The sequence below is a fragment of the Pipistrellus kuhlii genome, unplaced genomic scaffold (assembly GCF_014108245.1).
Source record: "Pipistrellus kuhlii isolate mPipKuh1 unplaced genomic scaffold, mPipKuh1.p scaffold_m20_p_2, whole genome shotgun sequence".
Classification (NCBI taxonomy): Eukaryota; Metazoa; Chordata; class Mammalia; order Chiroptera; family Vespertilionidae; genus Pipistrellus; species Pipistrellus kuhlii.
In genome coordinates, this window is record NW_023425515.1 from 5,052,478 (window position 1) to 5,074,688 (window position 22,211).

General features: G+C 51.6%; 4 protein-coding genes across 6 annotated transcripts in view; 1 reads left to right on the forward strand and 3 right to left on the reverse strand.

The window, feature by feature from the left end:
- TSPEAR (thrombospondin type laminin G domain and EAR repeats) overlaps positions 1-22,211 on the reverse strand; it is a 121,691-nt gene that overhangs the window by 22,315 nt on the left and 77,165 nt on the right. Inside the window, exon 2 of the mRNA XM_036445353.2 lies at positions 11,260-11,474. Coding sequence (XP_036301246.1) covers positions 11,260-11,474 — 215 coding nt within the window. The remainder of the gene's footprint in view (positions 1-11,259; positions 11,475-22,211) is intronic.
- LOC118723226 (keratin-associated protein 10-3-like) lies at positions 811-7,600 on the reverse strand. 3 transcript variants are annotated; one of them, XM_036445366.1, is made up of 3 exons: positions 7,244-7,600; positions 6,899-7,138; positions 811-1,530 (listed from the first exon to the last, which is right to left on the reverse strand). In XM_036445366.1, exons 1-3 carry the CDS (start codon positions 7,414-7,416, stop codon positions 966-968), a joined length of 978 nt encoding a protein of 325 aa, XP_036301259.1. In that variant the 5' UTR covers positions 7,417-7,600; the 3' UTR covers positions 811-965. The 3 variants fall into 3 exon arrangements, with proteins under 3 accessions (XP_036301259.1, XP_036301261.1, XP_036301260.1); XM_036445368.1 differs by having other exon boundaries at positions 811-1,286; positions 6,949-7,115; positions 7,203-7,600; XM_036445367.2 differs by lacking the exon at positions 811-1,530 and having other exon boundaries at positions 6,280-7,600.
- On the forward strand, positions 14,703-16,271 carry LOC118723228 (keratin-associated protein 10-12-like). Its single transcript, XM_036445371.2, has 2 exons — positions 14,703-15,277; positions 15,428-16,271. The coding sequence occupies exons 1-2, from the start codon at positions 15,112-15,114 to the stop codon at positions 15,925-15,927; spliced, it is 666 nt and encodes a 221-aa protein (XP_036301264.1). The 5' UTR covers positions 14,703-15,111; the 3' UTR covers positions 15,928-16,271.
- On the reverse strand, positions 20,169-20,904 carry LOC118723233 (keratin-associated protein 10-3). The gene has a single exon (XM_036445381.1). It carries the CDS (start codon positions 20,902-20,904, stop codon positions 20,314-20,316), a length of 591 nt encoding a protein of 196 aa, XP_036301274.1. The 3' UTR covers positions 20,169-20,313.

A 22,211-nucleotide genomic window follows, 5' to 3' on the forward strand; every position in this document is an offset into this window, starting at 1 on the left:
AGAGAAGGCTGGGGGAAGGTCAACAGGGGGAAAAAGGAGATATATGTATTACTATATGTAATACTTTAAACAATAAAAATAAAGGTAAGCTTCAGGTGATGAGTGTTTTACCACAATTTAAAAACCACACCCCCTCCACAATGGTGACTTCAAACACAATGTGACCCCCAAACCCCAGCCACTCCAGCCACTCGAGCTGCACAGACACATGTATACATGCCTATAAGCCATTGCAACTTGGAGTCTCTAAATTCCTCACCTAACACGGTGGAAAGAGTAAAGACTTGAAAGTGATGACACCTGGACGACAATGACAGTGCCATTCTTTACAAGTCTTCGCCCATGCAACACTGCGACCCAAGTTCCAAGCAACCATTATTCTAAGGAAGTTCAAAGCCTCCACGTGCCTCATAATTATTTTAATGCCTAATCAGCAAAATCCATGGGCTCAGATTGGGTCCCATGGCCTCCGGCCACTCCTCCACTGACCTTCCTGGGTCGGAGTGAGAGGCCCGCCCAGAGGACATAGGCGTTGTGATCGCTCAGTCACTCATTCCTAGAAGTACTTGTGGCTGGAGGAGACCCAAGTCTGCTGAGAACCCCGTTTCTCACCACTGCCACCATGGCAACGAAATCAGATGGAGGAAGCACTCAGGCAGTGAAGCGAGTTTATTGGGGTGCAAAAGGAGGTGCTGACAGGTCAAAGTGCAGGTCAGGTGGTGGAACAAGAAATTGGGAGTGAATGGCAGGAGACCAGGGCAGGTGGAGGCTCTTCCTGGGAGGCAGGAGACTGAGGTTTAGGGCTCCTGGGAGCAGAGGTCAGCTCAGAACAGTGGAGACCGGGGACCCCATTCTGATTGGGGGCAGCCACCTGACACTGCTGAGGGCCAGACTGAGGGGTGGCTGGGAGGACCACGGTCACAGGGTGAGACCTGAGCCCGGCTGGCCCTGGGGGACATGACTGCTCAGCAGCAGGACATCTGAGCCGAGGTGGGGACACAGCAGGACGGGCGGGAGCACACGGGGCGGCAGAGCAGGGACATGCAGGAGGTCGGGCGACAGCAGCTGGGCTGGCAGGAGGAGGTGGTGCCACAGCAGGAGGAGGTGGGCACACAGCAGGCAGGCCTGCACACGGGGCGGCAGATGAGGGACATGCAGGAGGAGGGTCTGCAGCAGGATGAGGTGCAGGAGGTGGGCTGGCAGCATGAGGAGGCCCCAGAGCAGACGGGCACACAGCACAGGGGCTTACAGCAGACCGGTGTGCAGCAGGCGGGCACACAGCAGGCCTGCTGGCAGCTAGACTGCTGGCAGCACGAGGGCGTGCAGGAGCTAGTGCAGGAGCTGGTGCAGGTTGATTGGCAGGGGTTGGACATGCAGCTCACTGGGGTGCAGATGAGGGTCTGGGTGGGGACCAGGGCACAGCAGCTGGGGGTGCAGCAGGAAGGCTGGCAGCAGCTGGGGACACAGCAGGTGGGCTGGCAGCAGCTGGGGACACAGCAGGTGGGCTGGCAGCAGGAGGGCTCACAGCAGCTCTCTGGACAGTCGTCCGCCTGCCAGGAGGAGTCGGTGCAGGAGTCACTGGACCCGGGCAGGCAGGCGCGGTTGCCATAGCTCAGGTTGCTGGAGCAGACGGACAGGGCGGAGGCGGCCATGGCGGGGCAATGGGGCTGGAGGAGGGTGTGAGGGTGTGAATGTGTGAGTGTGTGAGTGAGTGTGAGTGTGTAAGGTGCCCAGGGCTGTTGGCTTTTATACCCTCCTGGGTGTTTGTTTTCCAAGCAGGAGGCACCCCACGCCCCCTTTCCTTGTTGATATTTTGAGCTGAGTCCTGGGAGTCCTTATTTCTCCTGCTTTATTTCCAGGAAAGAGGCTGCTAGCAGCTTGTGAATGTCTGTCACTGTTGAAGAGCGGGCTGACCTTGCCCCGTGTGTGTGTCCTAAGCAAACACCCCGGAAACATCTGGAGTGGTGGAGCCCTGGCTGCTCCACCTGCCCTGCCACACTCCCCTGCCAGCTGTTCTCCTGAGTGAGAGACAGGGCATCGGGGCTGGAATTGGGGCACCACTGCTCATCACTGCGGGACACCCCCACACCCATGCGGCTGAGGAGGGGCACCAGCCACTGAGGAACGCAGCAAAGGGGAAGGTAGACAGACAAGGGTCTCAAACAGCAAGAATGACAATAGCTTTGGCTATTTAAGCTCCTTTGTTTTCCAAATAAGTTTAGATTCAGCTTATTGATAACAAAAAACATCCTGTTGCAATTTTTACTGGGATTGCTTTGAACCTACAGAGCAATGTGAAGGAAACTGACATCACAATGTCTCCATCCATGAAGATGGTCTTATTCTCCATTTATTCATGTTTTCCTTGATTTATTTCATCTGCGTTTTTATAGTTTTTATTATGTAAAATTTATGCTGGTTTTCTTTTTTTTATTTTGTTCTAAGTCATACTTTTAAACAAAAGGTTTGAAATCCAATTGTTTATTAATATTATATAGAGGAGGGCACCAGTAGGTTAAATTACCAGCCATCATTACCTAAAATATATGTCATAGGTAAGGATACAAAATAATAACAATAATATTGAGACAAGTAATACAAATAAACAATATAATTATCAACAAACAAATAATAACCAAGAATAAGCTGTGTCACGTATTCATAACTATAAATCTACCTTTGCCCATCCCTATATAGAACTACAATTAATTTCTACTATTTTTTTTTTAAATATATATTTTATTGACTTTGTACAGAGAGGAAGGGAGAGAGATAGAGAGCTAGAAACATCGATGAGAGAGAGTCATCGATCAGCTGCCTCTTGCACACCCCCTACTGGGGATATGCCCGCAACTAAGGTACATGCCCTTGACCGGAATCGAACCCGGGTCCCTTCAGTCCCCAAGCCGACGCTCTATCCATTGAGCCAAACCGGTCAATTTCTACTATTTTAAGTCTGCATTCTTCAACCTTGCCAAACTCCGATATTTCCAGGAGACCTTTTGTAGATTCTGGGGGTGTTCTATGTAGATTCTGGGGGTGTTCTAATCATGTCCTCTGTGAACAGAGACAATTTCATTTCTGCGTTTCCCATGTGCATGCCTTTTACTTCTGCCTCTGGTCTGGGTCAGACCCTCAGTGTGAGGCTGATAGGTAGAAGAGGACATTGGTGTCTTGTTCCTGGTCTCAGGGAAAAGTGGTCTTTCCAATGAGAGGTGGTGTTGGCTGTGATATTTTCCCAGATGCCTTATATCAAGCTAAGGATTTTTTGTTCATTCCTAGGTCACTGCAAACCTCAGAGGGCACTCTCCCTAACCAATTCTCTGAGGCCAGTGTTACTCTGATACCAGCGCCAGACAAAAAGACACTACAGGAAAAGAAAAGGTCAACATCCCTTATGAACATTGATGCAAAAACCCTCTACAAATTACTAACACACCAAATTCAGCAGGAAATTAAGAGATTTATACACCTTGGTCAAGAGAGATCTGTTGCTGAAATGCAAGGATGGTTTTACATATGATAGATGATCAGTGTAATAGACAACATAAACAGAATGAGGGGGGGGAAATACATGACTGTCTCAATGGATGCAACCTCCCCTCCCCCCTACATTTGACAAAATTCAACACCCTTTCATGATAAAAATACTCAACAAACTAGGAATGAAGGAAGCAGCATATATATAAATATATGTGAATAAAAACATGAATATGTACAGCAAACATCATACTCAATTTAGAAAGACTGGAAGCTTTTCCTCTAAGATCAAGGACAAGATAAGGAGGTCCACTTTTGCCACCTCTGTTCTCCAAAGCACTGGAACCTCTGGGAAAGCAGATAGACAGTGAAAGAAATAAAGGCATGAAAACTGGAAAGAAGTATTGGTTCGGCAACTAAGTAATTGCGGGTTTCACACATATATGGCTTCAGTTGAATTTTTAGGTTTGCAGACGTAGTACAAATGTAAAACACATTTTGTTATTTGATAGTTGGCTATTCAGCTGTTAATCAGTAAAAAAAAGTTTTTTGATCTGTTTTGTAGTTTTCGTTTGGCGTTCGTTGAAAAATGGAAAATCAAAAGGAACATTTTCGTCATATTTTGCTTTTTTATTTCCGCAAAGGGAAAAACACATCGCAAGCTCATAAAAAGTTATGTGCTGTTTATGGTGACAAAGCCTTAAAAGAACAGCAGTGTCAAAATTGGTTTGCCAAATTTCGTTCTGGTGATTTTTCACTCAAAGATGAAAAACGCTCTGGTCGTCCAGTTGAAGTTGATGACGCCCTAATCAAAGCAATAATCAATTTGGACTGTCACAGTACAACACGTGAGATTGCAGAGAAGCTTCATGTATCACATACATGCATTGAAAATCACTTAAAACAACTTGGCTATGTTAAAAAAACTCGATACATGGGTTCCTCACGAACTGAAAGAATCACAGTTAACGCAACGCATTAGCAGCTGCGATTTGCTAAAGAAACATAATGAAAATGATCCATTTTTAAAACGACTGATAACTGGCGATGAAAAATGGGTTGTTTACAACAATATCAAGTGGAAAAGATCGTGGAGCAGGCCAGGTGAACCAACTCAAACAACATCAAAAGCTGATATTCATCAAAAGAAGGTTTTGTTATCAGTTTGGTGGGATTACAAAGGAATTGTCTACTTTGAACTCTTACCACCCAACCGAACGATCAATTCTGATGTCTGATGTCTACATTGAACAACTAATGAAATTAAACAATGCAGTTGAAGAAAAGCGGCCCGAATTGACAAATCGAAAAGGTGTTGTATTCCATCATGACAATGCAAGGCCACACACATCTTTGGTCACTCGGCAAAAATTAATGGAGCTTGGTTGGGATGTTTTGCCACATCCACCATATAGTCCTGACCTTGCACCATCTGATTACTTTTTGTTTCGATCTTTACAAAACTCCTTGAATGGTAAAAATTTCAATAATGATGATGATGTCAAATCGTACCTGATTCAGTTTTTTGCTAATAAAAACCAGAAGTTTTTTGAACGTGGGATTATGATGCTGCCTGAAAGATGGCAAAAGGTCATTGATCAAAATGGGCAATACATTACAGAATAAAGTTATTTAGTTCCATGAAAAAATTGTCGATTTAAATCCGCAATTACTTAGTTGCCGATTCAATAAAATTATCTGTGTTCATAGGCGCTATCTTATTAAATGTAGAAAATCCTAAAAATTCTTGGGAATGGCTCATTCTTTAAAGTTTGCTCTCAGCTGAAACCGGTTTGGCTCAGTGGATAGAGCATTGGCTTGGGGACTGGAAGGTCCCAGATTCAATTCCGGTCATGGGCATGAACCTTACTTAGTTGTGGGAACAACACCAGTAGGGGGTGTGCAAGAGACAGCTGATGGATGATTCTCTCTCATCGATGTTTCTAACTCTATCCCTCTCTCTTCCTCTCTTAAAAAAAATAAATTAAATTAAAACATTTTTAAATTTGCTCTCAGCTTTGTCAGGTAGGACTGAACCACTGGGGCTAATTTTACCCACAGCGGAGGCAATGCCCTCTGAGTGGTCTCCCCGATGTCCTGAGAACCAGGACCATGTTCTGACTGGCAGGCGGGAACAGGCTCTGCTTTGAGTGTGTTTGATTCTGGGATCAGCCCTCGAATTGTATGCATTTCCCCAATCCCAGACTCTCAGGGGTTGCTGATCATTACTTCGTTGACACTTGAAGGAGACCCTCTGAGGACCAAGCGTTCCTCAGGGCAGATCCCCCTCTCTGGCACTCTGGCCATAAACACTAGCTGCCTGGGGCTGCCCATCGCCCAGGGCCGCCTCTGACTCAGGGGTGCATGGAGCGCTTGGGTTTCCCATAAGAGTCTGGAAATGTTCTCACAGGGGTGAGTGGGACCGATTGTGAGGCTCACTATGTGTGTGCCCTCTCTCAGGGGCCCTGGTCTGTGATCCTCAAGTCCACCATCTGAACACCATGGCCCCACGATTTGGCTAATGGTTTGGTGAGGCCCTGGCGGGAAGGTCACCCAGTCCCTCTGACTCTATCAGGGCTGGAGCAGCCCCTCCCGCCCTCCCTCCTTCAGGTCTCTGCTCACTGTGCAGCCCTGTGGGTGGTCACAGGGGAGGCCCCAGCCCACAGTCTGTGCTGCAAGGAGCCCCAGGTGTTTCTGATTGGACAGAGGGTGGAATGGCCCCTGGGCCTGACACTCCTTAGACCAGGACTCTCTGCAGGAGACCAGCCAGAGGAAGCCCAGGCTGGAGGGGACCAATGTCTGGTGAAAACCACATGTCCGCACCCCTCCCCATGGAATCAGATGAAGGAAGCCATCAGGTGCTGAGGTGAGTTTATTGGGATACCCAATGAGGTGCTGACAAGCTGAGAGTAGAAGTCAAGTGACCCAACAGAGAAACTAGGAGGGAAGGACAGGTGTCCAGGGGCAGGTGGGGGCATCGTGTAGGAGGCAAAAGCCGAGGGAGCGGTGAGATCCAGGGGTCCGGAGAGCAGAGGTCAGGTTAGTGGAAACTGAGGGATTCCATCCTGAGTGGCGGCAGCCATCTAGCACAGGTCAGGACCAGACTGAGGAATGGCTGGGAGGTCCACAGTCACAGGGTGAGACCTGAGCCCGGCTGGGCCTGAGGGACAAGTTTGCTCAGCAGCAGGACCCCTGGGCCGAGGTGGGGACACAGCAGGCCGGGCGGGAGCACACGGGGCGGCAGATCAGGGACATGCTGGAGGACGGGCGGCAGCAGCTGGGCTGGCAGGAGGAGGTGGGGCCACAGCAGGAGGAGGCGGGCACACAGCAGGCAGGCCTGCACACGGGGCGGCAGATGACGGACACGCAGGAGGAGGGTCTGCAGCAGGATGAAGTGCAGGAGGTGGGCTGGCAGCACGAGGAGGCCCCAGAGCAGATGGGCACATAGCACATGGGCTTACAGCAGACAGGTGTGCAGCAGACGGGCACACAGCAGGCGTGCTGGCAGGGGGAGGAGGTGCAGCAGGAGGGCTGGCAGCTAGACTGCTGGCAGCACGAGGGCATGCAGGAGCTGGTGCAGAAGCTGGTGCAGGTTGGTTGGCAGGGGCTGGGTCCACACGACGTCTGACAGCTCACTGGGGTGCAAGCAAGGGTAAGATAGGAGGCCGTGGTGCAGCAGTTGGGGACACAACAGGTGGGGACACAGCAGCTGGGGACACAGCAGGAGGGTTGGCAGCAGCTGGGGACACAGCAGGTGGGGACACAGCAGGAGGGCTGGCAGCAGCTGGAGGTGCAGCAGGAGGGCTCACAGCAGCTCTCTGGACAGTCGTCCACCTGCCAGGAGGAGTCCGTGCAAGAATCAGTGGGACCGGGCAGGCAGGTGCGGTTGCCATAGCTCAGGTTGCTGGAGCAGACGGACAGGGCAGATGTGGCCATGGTGAGGCAGCGGCTGGAGGTGAGCTGGGAGGAGTGAGCAGGTGTGTGAGTGCCTGTGAGTGTGTGTAAGCTGTCCTGGGACTCCAGCGCTTTTATATCTGGTCTTTGGCCTTTGTTGTCCCCACAAAAGGCTCACATGCCCCCTTTCCTTGTTGGGTGAGTGCAGGGCCCTGAAGCCTCATTAGATGAGTCAGATGCCCCGGGGGACCTTGATGGCAGCCTGACCCCCATTTGGCCCTCAGGGAAGCTGGTGCCAGGGCCTCACTGTGGTCCAGTGGATCCTCCTGCAGGTCTTGATGAGCCGGGGCAGAGTGTGGCCATGATTCTCTCTGGCAGATGGTGGAGGGGGTCGCTGGTAGGGCTGCTTGTGGTTGTGTTGGGTCCCACAGATTGTTAGAGAGACCTGCTCCTCGTGCTCCTGGAGAGGACCTCGGGGGTGGCCGGTCTCCTCGGTGGGGAGGCCAAGTGCCGGGCAGGAGCAGAGGGCCTGGGTGGTGAGATCTTGGGGTTCTGGACCCTGACTCTGCCAGGTCCTGCTTGGTTCGCTCACTTTCACACCCATCGTAGGTGAGGAGTGGGGTGGGGTGGGGTGGGGTGGACATTGGGCCGGAGTGGTCGCAGGGCTGCCAGGCAATCCTGGGAATTCAGAAGTGTATCCAACCAGGTGGGCATGTCTTTTCATGGGGCTGACAAGGTGCGGGAGTTGGAGCAGGGTGAGGGGAGAGGGGAGAACTTGGACCCAGTATGATGACTTACCAATAAATTATATAAACTAGATGAAATGAACAAGTACTCAGGAACAAAAGAACTGCAAAACTAATATTCTGAGAACTGCAAAGCATTGTTTTTATGTTAAAGAAGTTCAAAATCAGTGAGAAACATCTCATGTTCATGGACCAGAAGACAATATTGCTAATTAGGCAGCACTCCCCCAATCCATCTACATATCTGTGCAGCTCTTCTCAGAATCCAAGCTGACGTCTTAGTGAAGGTTGACAAGTTGGTTTTACAATTCATATGGAATTACAAGGAGTGAATAGAAAAAAAAGAAAATCTTGAAAAAGAACAAATTTGGAAGACTCACACCTCCCAACTTCAAAATTTATTACAAAGCTACAGGAATCAAGACAGTGTGGTGCTGGCATAAGAACAGACAATAATGATTTATCGATGAAATAAAATTGAGGGTCCAGAAATGAACCCCACACATGTATGGCTATCTTCAACAAGGTGCCAAGACCATTCAATGGGAAAAGAATAGTCTCTTCAACAAATGGGGTTGGGACAACTGGAAATCCATAGGCAAAAAGAATGAAATTGGACCCCTACCTTATACCATACACAAAAAATGAACTCCAATTGGCTAAAGACCTAAATATAAGAGCTAACCCTATAAAACTCTTAAAAGAAAGAACTGGGATATATTTTTCATGAATTCAGATTTAGTACAAGATTCTAAGATATGACACTAAAAACATAAGCAAGAATGGAATAATAAGATAAGTCTGGCTCTACCAAAATTAAAAGGTGGTTTTGTGCTTCAAAGGGCACTACCCAGAAAGTGAAAAGACAACCAACAGAATAGGGGAAAATACATGCTAATCATATGTGATAGGTGACTGTATCTAGAATATATAAATTCCTGTAACTCACGAAGAAAATAACTAAAATGACTCAATTAAAAACTGGGCAAAGGGCCCTGGCCTGGGGGCTCAGCTGGTTGGAGCATCACACCTTTCACCAAAAGGTTTGGGCTGGATTCCCAGTTGGAGCACATTCCTAGGTTGCAGGCTCAATCCCCAGTCACAGTGATGGAAGAACAAGGACTTGGACTTGTAAACAGAAAGGGTTTGACACCCGCCTAGAAAGGGCATTGTCTTGGATCCCACAGTACAGGAGGCAACCGATCGACGTTACTCTCTCACATCGATGCCTCTCCTTTCTCTCTCTCTTCCAAAATCCATAAAAACATATCATTGGATGAGGATTAAAAAAAAACAAAACTGGGTGAAGGATTTGAAAAGACATTTCTCCAAAAAAAGATACACAGATACACACATGAAAAACACACAACATCATTACTCATCAGGGAAATGCAAATCAAAGCCTCAGAGCAATACCATTTCAGGCTCATGAGGATGGCTAGAATACAAAGGTCAGATAATAACAAGTGTTGACGAGGATGTGGAGACACAGCAACCCCCAGTCACTGCTGTTCCTCAAAGTTAATCATAGAGTCACCATGAGCCAGCAATCCCACTCCTAGGCATGTACAGCCCCCAAAATAAAAATATTTGTCCACACAAAACCATGTACGTGAAAGTTCATAGCAGCATTACTCACAACAGCCAATGGGTAGAAAGAATGCAAGTGCCCATCAACCAATGAATGGATAAACAAATTGTAGTGTATCTGTACCGATGAATATGATTAGGTCATAAAAAGGAATGATGTACTGCCCTAACCGGTTTGGCTCAGTGGATAGAGCGTCGGCCTGTGGACTGAAAGGTCCCAGGTTCGATTCCAGTCAAGGGTGTGTACCTTGTTTGTGAGCACATCCCCAGTAGGAGGTGTGAGGAGGCAGCTAATCAATGTTTCTCTCTCATCGAAGTTTCTAGCTCTCTATCCATCTCTCTTCCTCTCTGTAAAAAAATCAATAAAATATATATTTTTTAAAAAGAAATGATGTACTGACATGTGCTACAATATGGGTGACCTTGAGCACATACTCCATAGAAGAAGCTCTATGTTATGTGATTCCATTTGTACAAAATGTCTAGACGAGGCAAACCCATGGGTACAGAAAGTAAATTAGCTGTCGGGGGGAGGTGAGAGCTTGTTTCGGGGGTGATGAACATGCTCCAAACTCACTGTGGTGAGGGTTGGTCCTGTCAGTTCAATGTGCTAAACGTCACTGAATTGTGACTGTGAAGGGGTGACAGGTGTGGTATGTTTATTGTGTCTCAATAAGGCTGGTAAAAAAGGACTGGGCACGACAGGAAATGAAAAGATGAAGCAAAGCCAGCCCTCGGGGAATCCACATGTGGGAATTCTCCGCAGAAAGGAATTCTTGCTTCCAAATATTGGAGTCACATTGAAGAAAATAGCTGGCAAGACAGAGACTTTATCTGGGGACTGGAATTCATGTTTTTAGAAAAAGAAGAACATCGAGATTACAGGACTGAAAACACAATGGCTGCGATAGAACACTCAGCAGTTGGGTTTGAAGCAGATTCGATGGAGCGAAAGGAGAGAGGTTCGTGAGCAGAAGTCCCAGGAAAGATCAGACAGAATCACAGTCCACAGGCAAAACCCACAAGGAGGATCGCAGGATGGAAGAGAAGGACTCGGACTTGTAAACAGAAAGGGTTTGTCACACACCTAGGAGGTGCGTTGCCTTGGGACCCACAGGGCACGGTGTCAAGAGATGCCACATCCTTCCCCAGGGCTCCCAGCCCAGCAGGGAGGGGGCCCAGCAGGGATGGGTCTGGATGGCTGGACTGCAAGGCACAGGTAATCAGGCCCCAAAAGGGTATGTTTTGTTAGTTTACAGTTTACTTTTCCTGTTAAATGATGTCAAACTCAAAACTCTAAGCGGTATTTCTAGCCTAGCCTTTGACAGGTTAGCACACCAGGAAAATTATAATGGCAAGAACTGCTGGCCCAGACCCCGAGCAAATGGCCACACAGGCTCTGCCTGCAAAGACCAGTGATGGGGACTTCACGACCCATCAAGGCCGGCACGCCTGACCCCAGGGCCCAGGAGACCTTGATCGGTGCCTCTGTGCACGTGAGTCAGCGCGCCTTTCGCACGCGGCACCGAGGACACCAACTGTCACTGACCTTAGGGGGGAGACTGGGAGCTTTCAAGGTGACGATGATGGAAAACTCTTCAGGGAAGAGATTGCATCTGACGAAAATCCTCGAGGCAGGGAAGCTCATGGCCTGGGGGCTGGAGAGCTGGAGGCCCAGCGCTCCTTGGACACGTGTCACGCGGATGCCGCTCTCAGCGCCATTCGGAGGGACGGCCTCGGCCAGGATGTCCAGGGGGCGCAGATCTGTGCCAAGGAAATGACAGGCGGGTTATGCCAGAACGTTTCCAGGGCACCCGTGTGGCTGGCTAGGTCTCAGCATGGCACAGAATCCTTGCCAGAACCCCAAGGGCCGATATCATAATTATCCCCACTTAACCACCACCTGGGCCTGCCGGTGACCTCTCATACCTTTCCCCACAACCTGGCTATGCTGGCTGTGTTGGGGGACCAGCCCCAGCCCTGCCCTTGCCCCCCCCCCCTCCGGAGTGCATGGTCCCACAGGGGACAGGCTCACACCCATAAGGCATCGGGGCTGAGAGGTCAAGCCTGGCATCTCCGGTGCCCTCAGCAGTGCCACATTGCCAACCAGACATGGAGACACAACAGAGGTCCCTGCAGCTGAGAGTGGCAGAGTGAGGAGCCACAGCCATGCCAGGCTCCTCTGTCCCAGGCAGTTTAGAGGCACTGGCTGGTTCTGTCACACACCTAGCGTGGGTGCTTTGTTCCTGCCTGTACTGGGACCGACTCCACCATTCCCTGCTGGCATGATGGACAGCGTTTTCTATTCCCGGTGTTCCCTGCGGGCCATCCCAGCTCATCTTGCCCATGCCCAGCCCAGGCTGGTGTACCAGGGGGTGTGATTATGTCCCTGCCCCCATGAAACCCTCCCCAGGCCTCTCCTCTGTAAATGTGGGTGAGGACACAGGTGGCCAGTCACAGAGGACAGCTTCATCTGCCGCCCTGCACTGGGCATGAGGCGCCTGGCTGCCCACTGTGGTCACCTTGGACCTGACTTCAGGAGCCGGGCAGACAGGTGTCCCTGCAAAGCACACTGGCCCACAGGATGGCCCAGAAATCCCAGGGGCATCTTCCCTTAGGGGTCAAACCAGGGCCCTTTCTTGAAGCCACAAGGGCTGTTGCCCAAGTGGGCCGTGGAGAGTCTCAGGTTCATTGCCAGCCATTTGTACAGAGTCAGGCAGCGGCGCCCATGAGAAGAGTGGGTAGCAATTGATGTTGGAAAGAGGGGCTTTGAGGCCCAAGGGTCTTTACTATAAGCCAGATCGGGGGATTGGAAATCTTATCCTTCCACTCTCTCTAAAAATCAATGGAAAAAAATATCCTCTTATGAGGATTAACCATAAAAAAATCCCTCACAAAAAAACATTTCATGAAATCCAACATCATTCTTGACAGACTCTCTTAGCAATAGAAGGGAACTCCTAGCTTGAGAAAGCTAAACTAGAAAACACTGCAGCTAACGTGGCCCACACGGGAAAGACTAAATGTGTTCCCAAGTTTAGTCATGTGTGAGTCCACGTACAAGTGCCTCCTTGCTCTGTCCACGGGGAGCGCCTGGGAGAAGTGACACGCTCGCAGCATTGAGCACTCCTGGTTCCAGACCTTGGTCTGTACCTGCCATCATCACCGAAAGGGACCAGTGGGCCTTGGAGAAGTGGCCTATTCCAGGGGGGGGACAGGGGAAACGCAAGGGCAGCTGGCACCAGAATGTGGGAAGTCAGGGAGGGTCGCATGCCAAAGGGGTCCAAGAGCCAAATGAAGACGCCCCTGGTGGTCAAAGTTGGGATGATTCGAACAACAAAAATAGAAAATGAGCCCTGACTGGTTTGGCTCAATGGCTAGAGCTTCAGCCTGTGGACTGAAAGGTCCCAGATTCAATTCCAGTCCAGGGCACATCCCCAGTGGGGGTTATGCAGGAGGCAGCTGATTAATGTTTCTCTCTCATTGATGTTTCTAACTTTCTATCCCTCTTTCTTCCTCTCTGTAAAAAATCAATAAAAATACATATATTTTTAAAAATAGAAAATGATAATATTGCCATCCAATGCAATAAAATGAATACTTTTTAGTCCATATTGAAATATATAACAGAACAAATAAGCAAATGGAGGAGAAGAGACCACTCTTCCTTAGAGGAGAATTTTAACTAGGAAATGGCGATGGATTGGGGAAGGAAAAAATCACCATGAGAACGCTGCAGTGGCTGGCTGCACACAGCCCCCGACAAACAATGAAGCCATTGAGCAGATGTTTCAATGAAACATCTATTTTCAAAGTCTTAAAAAAAAATCTCCCCCAATATGTACTAATTACAAAGGGGAAAAGGTTCACCTTCCCAGAGATAAGACGCATGGACAGCCTGCACCCTGCTTCCCTGGACCCATGACTTCGGTGAGATTCTGCCCCCAAATATAGCAGCCCCAGACGAATTGTGAGAACACATCAGACAAACCCAACTTGAGGGACGTTCTGCAATCCACCCAACCCATGCTCCCCAGAAGTGTCAAGGTCACAAAGCACAAGGCAACGGAGCAATTGTCCCAAGCAGGAGAAGAAGGAGACTTGACAGGTGCCATGAGAGGTGAGGGGATGGAGGGAGGGCGTTCATGGGCAACTGGTGACTCAAATACAGTCAGTCCTTTAGTGAACACCAGTGTGGTTTCTAAAATTTGGTAATTGGTCTATGCTAAGGCTATGTAAGACGGGGACACCAGAGGAAGCTGGGCAAGGGGTACAGGTAAAGTCTCTGTACTCTTTTATATGATTATTTGATAAAATAAACTTCAAGAAAATCATCCCGGGAGCTTCAGCCATCTGTGGACAAGCAGAAGTCAGGTGCGTGCTGCCAAACCCTGTCCTTCACCCGCAGCAGACCCAAAGCCCGAGAAAGGAGACCCGCTCAGCCTCTCCCTCCACCCTTGACCCTGGCATGGCACCATGGTGCTTGCAATGGGCTGAACTGCATCCCCAAATATTGCCGCACCCTCTCCCCCAGGACCTGAGAATGTGACCTTATTTGGCAAGAGGGTCTTTACAGATACAGCCAAGTTCAAATGAGGTCCTAATCTGATATGACTGATGGGTGTCCTTATGAAAAGGGGAAATTTGGACAGAGAGGCACCCAAGGACAAGGCCTCGTGAACATGGAGGCGGAGATTGGGGTGATGCTTAGCCAAGGAACCCAAAGAGGGCCAGCAACCACGAGAAGCTGGGGAGAACACGGGGTCGGGGATGGGTGGGGAGGGGGGAGGCAGGTGCTCCCTCACAGCCTCAGAACCAACCCGGCCGGCACCTGGACCTGGGACTTTGGCCTCTAGATGGTGACAAAATACATTTCTGCTGTGCCAGGCCCACTGTCCTGGTGCTTTGTTATGGGGCCGCAGGACACGGATGCAGGATCGCACGCATATGATGACTCACACTGTCTTTGTTTAGAAACTAGATACGCCTCCAACCACAAGGCACGCGACCTGGTTCCGCCTGAGGGCAGAAACCTCGGGGCTCCCCCGGCCAGGGACCAGGGTCTAGCCCCACACACCTGGGCTCCGACGTGGCCCCCAGGGATACCACTAACACATCAAGACACGATTCCTTTCTAAAACTATAAACAGGTAAACACGCCCCGCGCCAATGCAGAGAGTGTGGGGAGCTGAGCAACGACGCCTGGGATGAACACATCTGCTGCTCATTCCCCAGCACCCACTCTCACTGTCAACAAGGAAGGGACGCGGGAGCCTGCTGCTGGGACAACAGACACAGCCAGGGAGGGGCATATAAAAGCCGGACGGCCCTCAGCATCTCACACATTCACACATTCATTCACTCACTCGCTCACACCCTCCTCCAGCCCCACTGCCCCACCATGGCCGCCTCTGCTCTGTCCGTAGGCTCCAGCGACCTGAGCTACAGCAGCCGCGCCTGCCTGCCCGGGTCCTGTGACTATTGTACTGAATCCTCCTGGCAGGCGGACGACTGTCCAGAGAGCTGCTGTGAGCCCTCTTGCTGCACCACCAGCTGCTGTGTTCCCAGCTGCTGCCAGCCTTCCTGCTGTGTCCCCACCTGCTGTGTTCCTACCTGCTGTACCCCCAGCTGTTGTGTGCCCAGCTGCTGTCAGCCCACCTGCTGTGTCCCCAGCTGCTGCCAGCCTTCCTGCTGTGTCCCCAGCTGTTGTGCTCCAGCCCCCTGCTTGACCCTTGTCTGCACCCCAGTGAGCTGCATGTCCAGCCCCTGCTGCCAGGTGACCTGTGGGCCCAGCCCCTGCCAACCAGCCTGCACCAGCTCCTGCACCAGCTCCTGCATGCCCTCCTGCTGCACCTCCTCCCCCTGCCAGCAGGCCTGCTGTGTGCCTGTCTGCTGCACACCGGTGTGCCGCAGGCCTGTCTGTTCTAGGGCCACTCTCTGCCCAGCCCCCTCGAGCTGCTATAGACCCTCCTCCTGCCGCTCATTCTGCTATAGACCCTCCTCCTCCACCTCGACCTGCTACAGGTCCTCCTCCTGCGTGTCCCTCATCTGCCGCCCTGTGTGCAAGCCTGCCTGCTGTGTGCCCGCCTCCTGCTACCGCCCCAGCTGCTACCGCCCCAGCTGCTACCGCCCCAGCTGCTACCGCCCCAGCTGCTACCGCCCATCCTCCTGCGTGTCCTTGATCTGCCGCCCTGTGTGCTCCCGCCCATCCTGCTGAGTCCCGGCCTTGGCCAGAAGTTTTGCTGCTGCCTGGGCACACCCTCCAGGGCCAGCCCTGCTCAGGTCCCACCACATGACCGTGGCTCTCCCAGCTGCCCCTCCGTCCAGTCCCAACCCATGTCAGGAGGCCGCCCCATAGGAAGCTGATGCCACATCCTGAAACGCCCCGGCACTTAGACCTGCTGGTTGCTGGTCCAACCTGCTGCTGAGTGGGACAAGTGGAAGAACTAAAGGACCAGACTCGATGCAACGGCTCTTGAGGAGCTCCTAGGAAGTCCTCCAGGCAGTACCCCCTCCATGTCTCCCACCCTCCCGAGGACCAGCTCAGCCTCCACCAGTCTCTGACCCTGAGCCTTGTCTGGATGCACTTCAGTAAACTGGCCAATAAACACGCCCTGAACTGAGCATGCACTGATGTCTCTGTGTCCTCATTGTCATTTCTCAGCATCACTGCACCTCTACTTTCCCCTTGGCACGTGGCACTCTGCCATCCAGCAGGACCCTGTGGGTTTCCTGTGGCTCCCAGGTTTCCCAGCTGGGCAGGAGAGGGTGGGGCAGGCCTCACAGCCCTTGGGCCATTTGGGGCCATCTTGAGTTCATCCTTCACCCTGCTGTTCTATCACTCACTGAATACTAGTAGTCCTTTTCCTTGATCTTACTTTGTGACATCTCTACAGATGTATTTACCATGGGGTCTGTGCAAGCCACGGAGCCTTGGGTGGTCTGGGGGTTGGGGACATCTCTCATGGACCCCAGAGCGCCCAAAAAGTTAGGCCGTGGTTTCTGATATCTCTCCTGGACCCACTGTTAGGATCTCCAGGAGAATGTTGGCCACATGGCCCAGTCCTTGGGGAAGTAGGTATGTCTCAGGTTGAGCTTGAAGTTTGCAGGAGTATTTCCCAGTGAGGAAGCAGACAGGCTCAGTTCCAGAGCCAGGAAAGAACTTGAGGAGTCAAAGAGGAAAGCAAGAGATTGGATTAGAAGAGACACAGAGTTTCCCACCCTAAGTAATTAGAAAATGTGATGAAAGATATGAAAAGCCAGGTTTCAGACACTAAACAGCTGACAGTCCAGGACTCAGGTCCCAAGAGAAGGGAAACAAAGGAAGGGAGCCCTGTCGTTTAATTTCCTAATTGTACAAATTTCTAGATATCCCTCTGTTAATGATTTCTGATTATATTGTGGTCAAACAAGATTCTCTGTATGATTTCAGTCCTATCCTATCTAATGAAGAGGGAATATGCTAATTGACTCACATCATTGCAAAGATGGCGATGCACACAGCCAATAAGGAGGGAATATGCTAACTGCCCCACCCACAGCCACAAGATGGCGGTGTCCAGTTCACTCAGCCCTGCCGGGGTGGCAGGTGCACTCTGTGTGCCTGCCTCCGGAGTCCCCCAGTCTCCTCAGCCCCCCAGCCACCTATGGCTGGCCCAAGGTGCAGCAAGCCTTAGAATGTGGCTACTCAGCCGCCCAGGGCCACTGGAGGCTCAGGTAACCAGGGCTGACTGAGGCTTGCACTGCCAGCAATGGCAGCAGCAGAGGTTTGATGGGGCATCGCTTCCCCTGATCGCCTGGTAACCTCCTGCACCTGAGGGCTCCCAAACTGTGAAGGGGGCAGGCAAGGCTGAGGGACCCCCCCGCCTCCCCCGCCTTGCTCTAGTGCATGAATTTTCATGCACCGGACCTCTAGTTAAATATATTGAGGCAACCCTTGTGCATTGCTGGTGGGAATGCAACCTGATGCAGCCACTGTAGAGAACAGTATGAAGTTTCATCAAAAAACTAAAGATGGAACTCCCATTTGACCCAGTGATCCCATTTCTAGGAATATATCCCAAGAGACTAGAAACACCAATCAGAAAGGATATATGCACCCCTAAGTTCATAGCAGCACAATTTACACTAACTAAGATTTGGAAACAGCCTAAATATCCAACAGCAGATAAGTGGGTTAAAAAACTGTGGTACATCCACACAATGGAAAACTATGCTTCTGCAAAAAGGAAGGAATGGCAAAGGTTTGGAGCAGGCACTACACTGAGGAAGACATACAAATGGCAAACAAGCACATGAGATCATGGCCATCATTAGTCATCAGGGAAATAAAAATACCACTTACCCACACTGCACCCACCATGCAGCCAGCAATGCCGCCCTGAGGCATTTACCCAAGAGAAATGAAAACACACTGAGAGCAGGTGTTCACAGCGGCTTCATTCAGAATCACCATAACCTGGAGACAACCCAGATATACCTCAACAGGGGAATGGCTAAACTGGTATATCCACTCAATGAAGCTCAACCCAGCCATTAAAAAGGAATTAACTGCGGTTATATACGACAACAGAGACAAGAAAGTGGAGCCAGACAATGAGGGCTCACACTGCACGATTCCTTCCCTGTGGCCTGTCTTTAGTGAGACAGTGGCTCAGGGCTGGCCGGGCTCTGTGCAGAGAGTGGTGGATTGGGAAGGAATGCAAGGAACCTTTGGGCTGAAGCAAATGTTCTACATCTCTCTCTTTTGTTTTTGTTAATCCTCGCCTGAGAATATTTCCCCATTGATTTTTAGAGAGAGTGGAAAGAAGATAGAGAGACACAGAGAGAAACATCAATGTGAGTGAGACACAGTTGGTTGTCCTCACACATGTGGGCATAGAGCCTGCAACTGAGGTGCATGTCCTTGACCAGAATCGAACTTGGGACCAGTTAGTTTTCAGGCCAACGCTCTTTCTACTGAACCAAACTGGCCAGGGCTCTATATCTTGACATAGGCGGAGGCAACAGGATAGTGACATTTTAAAAAACTCATCTAAATATATAATTAAATTACATGCATTTGATTATATGTAAATTGTATCTCAACAAAGCAATTTTAAGTAGAAGTGGGTGAAAAACTGGTCAGCAGGAGAAGAGGGAAGTTTGGGCGTGCAATGTGCAGCAGGCAGGCATGGGGTGGGGTGGGAGGCGGCGGGAGTTCAGGGGAGGAGGCAGAGACCTCAGGGACATCAGGGGCTCCCTCTGTGGCGTCTGGCCATGACACTGGCTACAGGAAGAGTGAGGGGCTCACAAGAAGAGAGGCAGCATTCCGTCCATGTGCTAGGCCCAAGGGTAAGGTGACCAGACGTCCCAATTTTTAACAATTTGTCCCACGTCTTTCCAAAAATCGGGACTTTTTAAAAACGCCGCGAGACGCGGGACAAATTGTTAAAAATCAGGACCGTCCTGCCAAAAGCGGGACATCTGGTCACCTTACCCAAGGGGGGCTGAACACTGTCAGATCCTTTCCGGGTTGGGGACAGTGGTTCATTTCCTGCAGCAGTTCTGGCCACTTTGCCCCTAAGGGGTGAACTTGCTGGGGTATTTGCACAGCACACTGTCAACATGTGCCTGTGGGTGGTGTCAATGTCATCCTGACGTCAGAGTAGGCTGTTGCCCATGGCCCTTCAGTACGTTGAGGCCTGAGAGTGGCACTCAGGTCTCAGGGGAGCCCTGCATCGTGGCTTGGTGGCCTTCACACTCTCAGACCAAGCCAGGAGCTGCCAGAGGAGGCCCTCCGGGCACACACAGACAGGGGGCACTGTAGGTCCTGCCACCCACTCCTTCCTATTTTATTTCCTCATCCAGTTGTTTGCTCCTGTGAGCTCTCTCCCTCCCTCCCTCCTTCCCTCAGTCTGTGCTAACAGAGCGGACCTGCAGGTAGGTGACCAGGTGGCCCAGACCATAGAGGTGTGCCATCCAGAGTCCCAGGCCAGCTCCCTGATAAGTAGTAACTCTGAAGGGTGGGCTTGCCCAGGTGGATAGCGGGTGGCAATGGTCCAAAGGATTTGAGAACCCCTAGATGTGTCTGCGGGTGACCAGCCTCAGGTAAGCCTGGGGCAGGGGCCCTCCAGACACTGACATTCCTTGGTGAGGGCAAGGGTCCCACCCTGTCACCTTGCCCAGAGCTGTTAGGACACTGCCCTTTGGGATCTCTTACTCGCTTCTAGAAATACGTGAGGCGGGAGGAGACCAAAGTCTGGTGAAAATCCCGTGTTCTCCTGCCCTCCCTCCATGAAATCAGATGAAGGAAGCCATCAGGTGATGAGGTGAGTTTATTGGGTTGACCAAGGAGGTGCTAACAGGCTGAGAGTAGAGATCAAGTGACTTGACAGAGAAACTTGGAGGCAAGGACAGGTGTCCAGGGGCAGGTGCTGATAGCACCTGGGAGGCAAGAGCCAAGGAAGCAGTGAGGTCAGCTCAGAACAATGGAATCTGAGGGACCCCATCCTGAGTAGAGACAGCCATCTAACACAGGTCAGGACCAGACTGAGGGGTGGCTGGGAGGTCCACAGTCACAGGGTGAGACCTGAGCCCGGCTGGCCCTGGGGGACATGCCTGCTCAGCAGCAGGACGACTGGCCCGAGGAGGGGACACAGCAGGCTGGGCGGGAGCACACGGGGCGGCAGAGCAGGGACATGCAGGAGGATGGGCGGCAGCAGCTGGGCTGGCAGGAGGAGGTGGTGCCACAGCAGGAGGAGGTGGGCACACAGCAGGCAGGCCTGCACACGGGGCGGCAGATGAGGGACATGCAGGAGGAGGGCCTGCAGCAGGACGAGGTGCAGGAGGTGGGCTGGCAGCATGAGGAGGTTGAGCAGGGGCTGGCCTCAGAGCAGATGGGCATGCAGCACATGGGCTTGCAGCAGACAGACACGCAGCAAGTGGGCTGGCAGCAGCTGGGGACACAGCACGTTGGCTGGCAGCAGCTGGGGACACAGCAGGAGGGCTGGCAGCAGCTGGGGACACAGCAGGTGGGTTGGCAGCAGCTGGGGACACAGCAGGAGGGCTGGCAGCAGCTGGGGACACAGCAGGTGGGCTGGCAGCAGCTGGAGGCGCAGCAGGAGGGCTCACAGCAGCTCTCTGGACAGTCGTCCACTGAGTGGTTGCCATAGCTCAGGTCACTGGAGCAGACGGACAGGGTGGAGGCGGCCATGGTGGGTGGTGGGGCTGGAGTGAACTGGGAGGAGGTGTGAGTGTGAGTGTGTGAGGTGCCCAGGGCTGTTGGCTTTTATACCCTCCTGGCTCTGTGTCCCATTTCCGCTTCCCAGAGGCACAGCATGCTTGTTTGCCTGGGATGTTGTCCAGCTTGTAAATCTCCTAGATCGTTTAGCTCAGGAGCCTGCCCTGTTGTGTCCCCAGGGGGATAGGAGTGGGTGGCAGGTCCTGGTCTGGATCCTCAGACAGGGGAGGGTGGGGTCTTGGCTCAGGCCACCTTGGATGTGCTGGGGCATCGTCCGGTCAATGGCCAGGGCGGCCTCAGCGCCTGGCTCACTCTGTAGGCAGCCACACTAGGAAGACTTTCCCCGTGGTTCAGACACCCCATCCTGTGGGGACGCAGGACTGTTGGCCACTTGTGTGGGAGGAACGGAGTGACTTCCAGGGCCACATGGGTGCGGCAGGACCCGGACCTCTTGGCTGGAGCTCAGGGGGATTTCTTATCACTAAAGCGCCTCTGTCCGAGGCCAGCTGTCCGCGTGTCCACGTTCTACCTGTCTGTGAGCTTGGGAGGCCACAGGACTGTGTTCTAGGGAACATCGTGTGGCTCCCTTCCTCCCAGGAAAATGACAGCTTCCTGGGTGCCTGGTTCCTATGCGTGACCCCCAGGGAGCACCAAGGCTGAACCAGGGAAGGGTCTCAGCCCTGGTCTCCCTCTTGGGTGGCCTGCTCTGTGGGGGAAGCCCAGCTTCTCCTCCAAGACAGTCCCCCACAGCCTTTACCCAGCCTTCTGCCAGTCGGATATCCCGCCTGCCTACTCCAGACAACCCCCTTCTCTGTCCCTTGTCTCTCCTCCATCTGTGTGTCTGTGTGTGCTTCTCTCTCTCTCTCTCTCTCTCTCTCTCTCTCTCTCTCTCTCACACACACACACACACTCTTACACATAGTCCATTCTCATTATTCGTAGTAGTTATGGTCTATGAAGTTGCTGTAAACACTGAATTAGCAAATGCTGAACCATGGTGCTGGGGGAAGTGCAGGGTTGGGGCCCTGTGAGCCTCTGGGCACAGTATTTTCATCAGCCCATCAATGCATAGTCTTGTTTGATGTGTGTTTCTGGTTAAAGACGTCTTATTTAATTAATGTATATTTAATATACATCTTACTCAAAATTGGATTATAATAACCACCTGCACTCTCAGTCTCGGGTGAACGTGTATTTTCTCCGTGATGCACAACACAGCCTTCTTGCACTGAGGACACCAGACAGCACTTCAGCTCCATTTCAAGCCACAAGCATAAAGC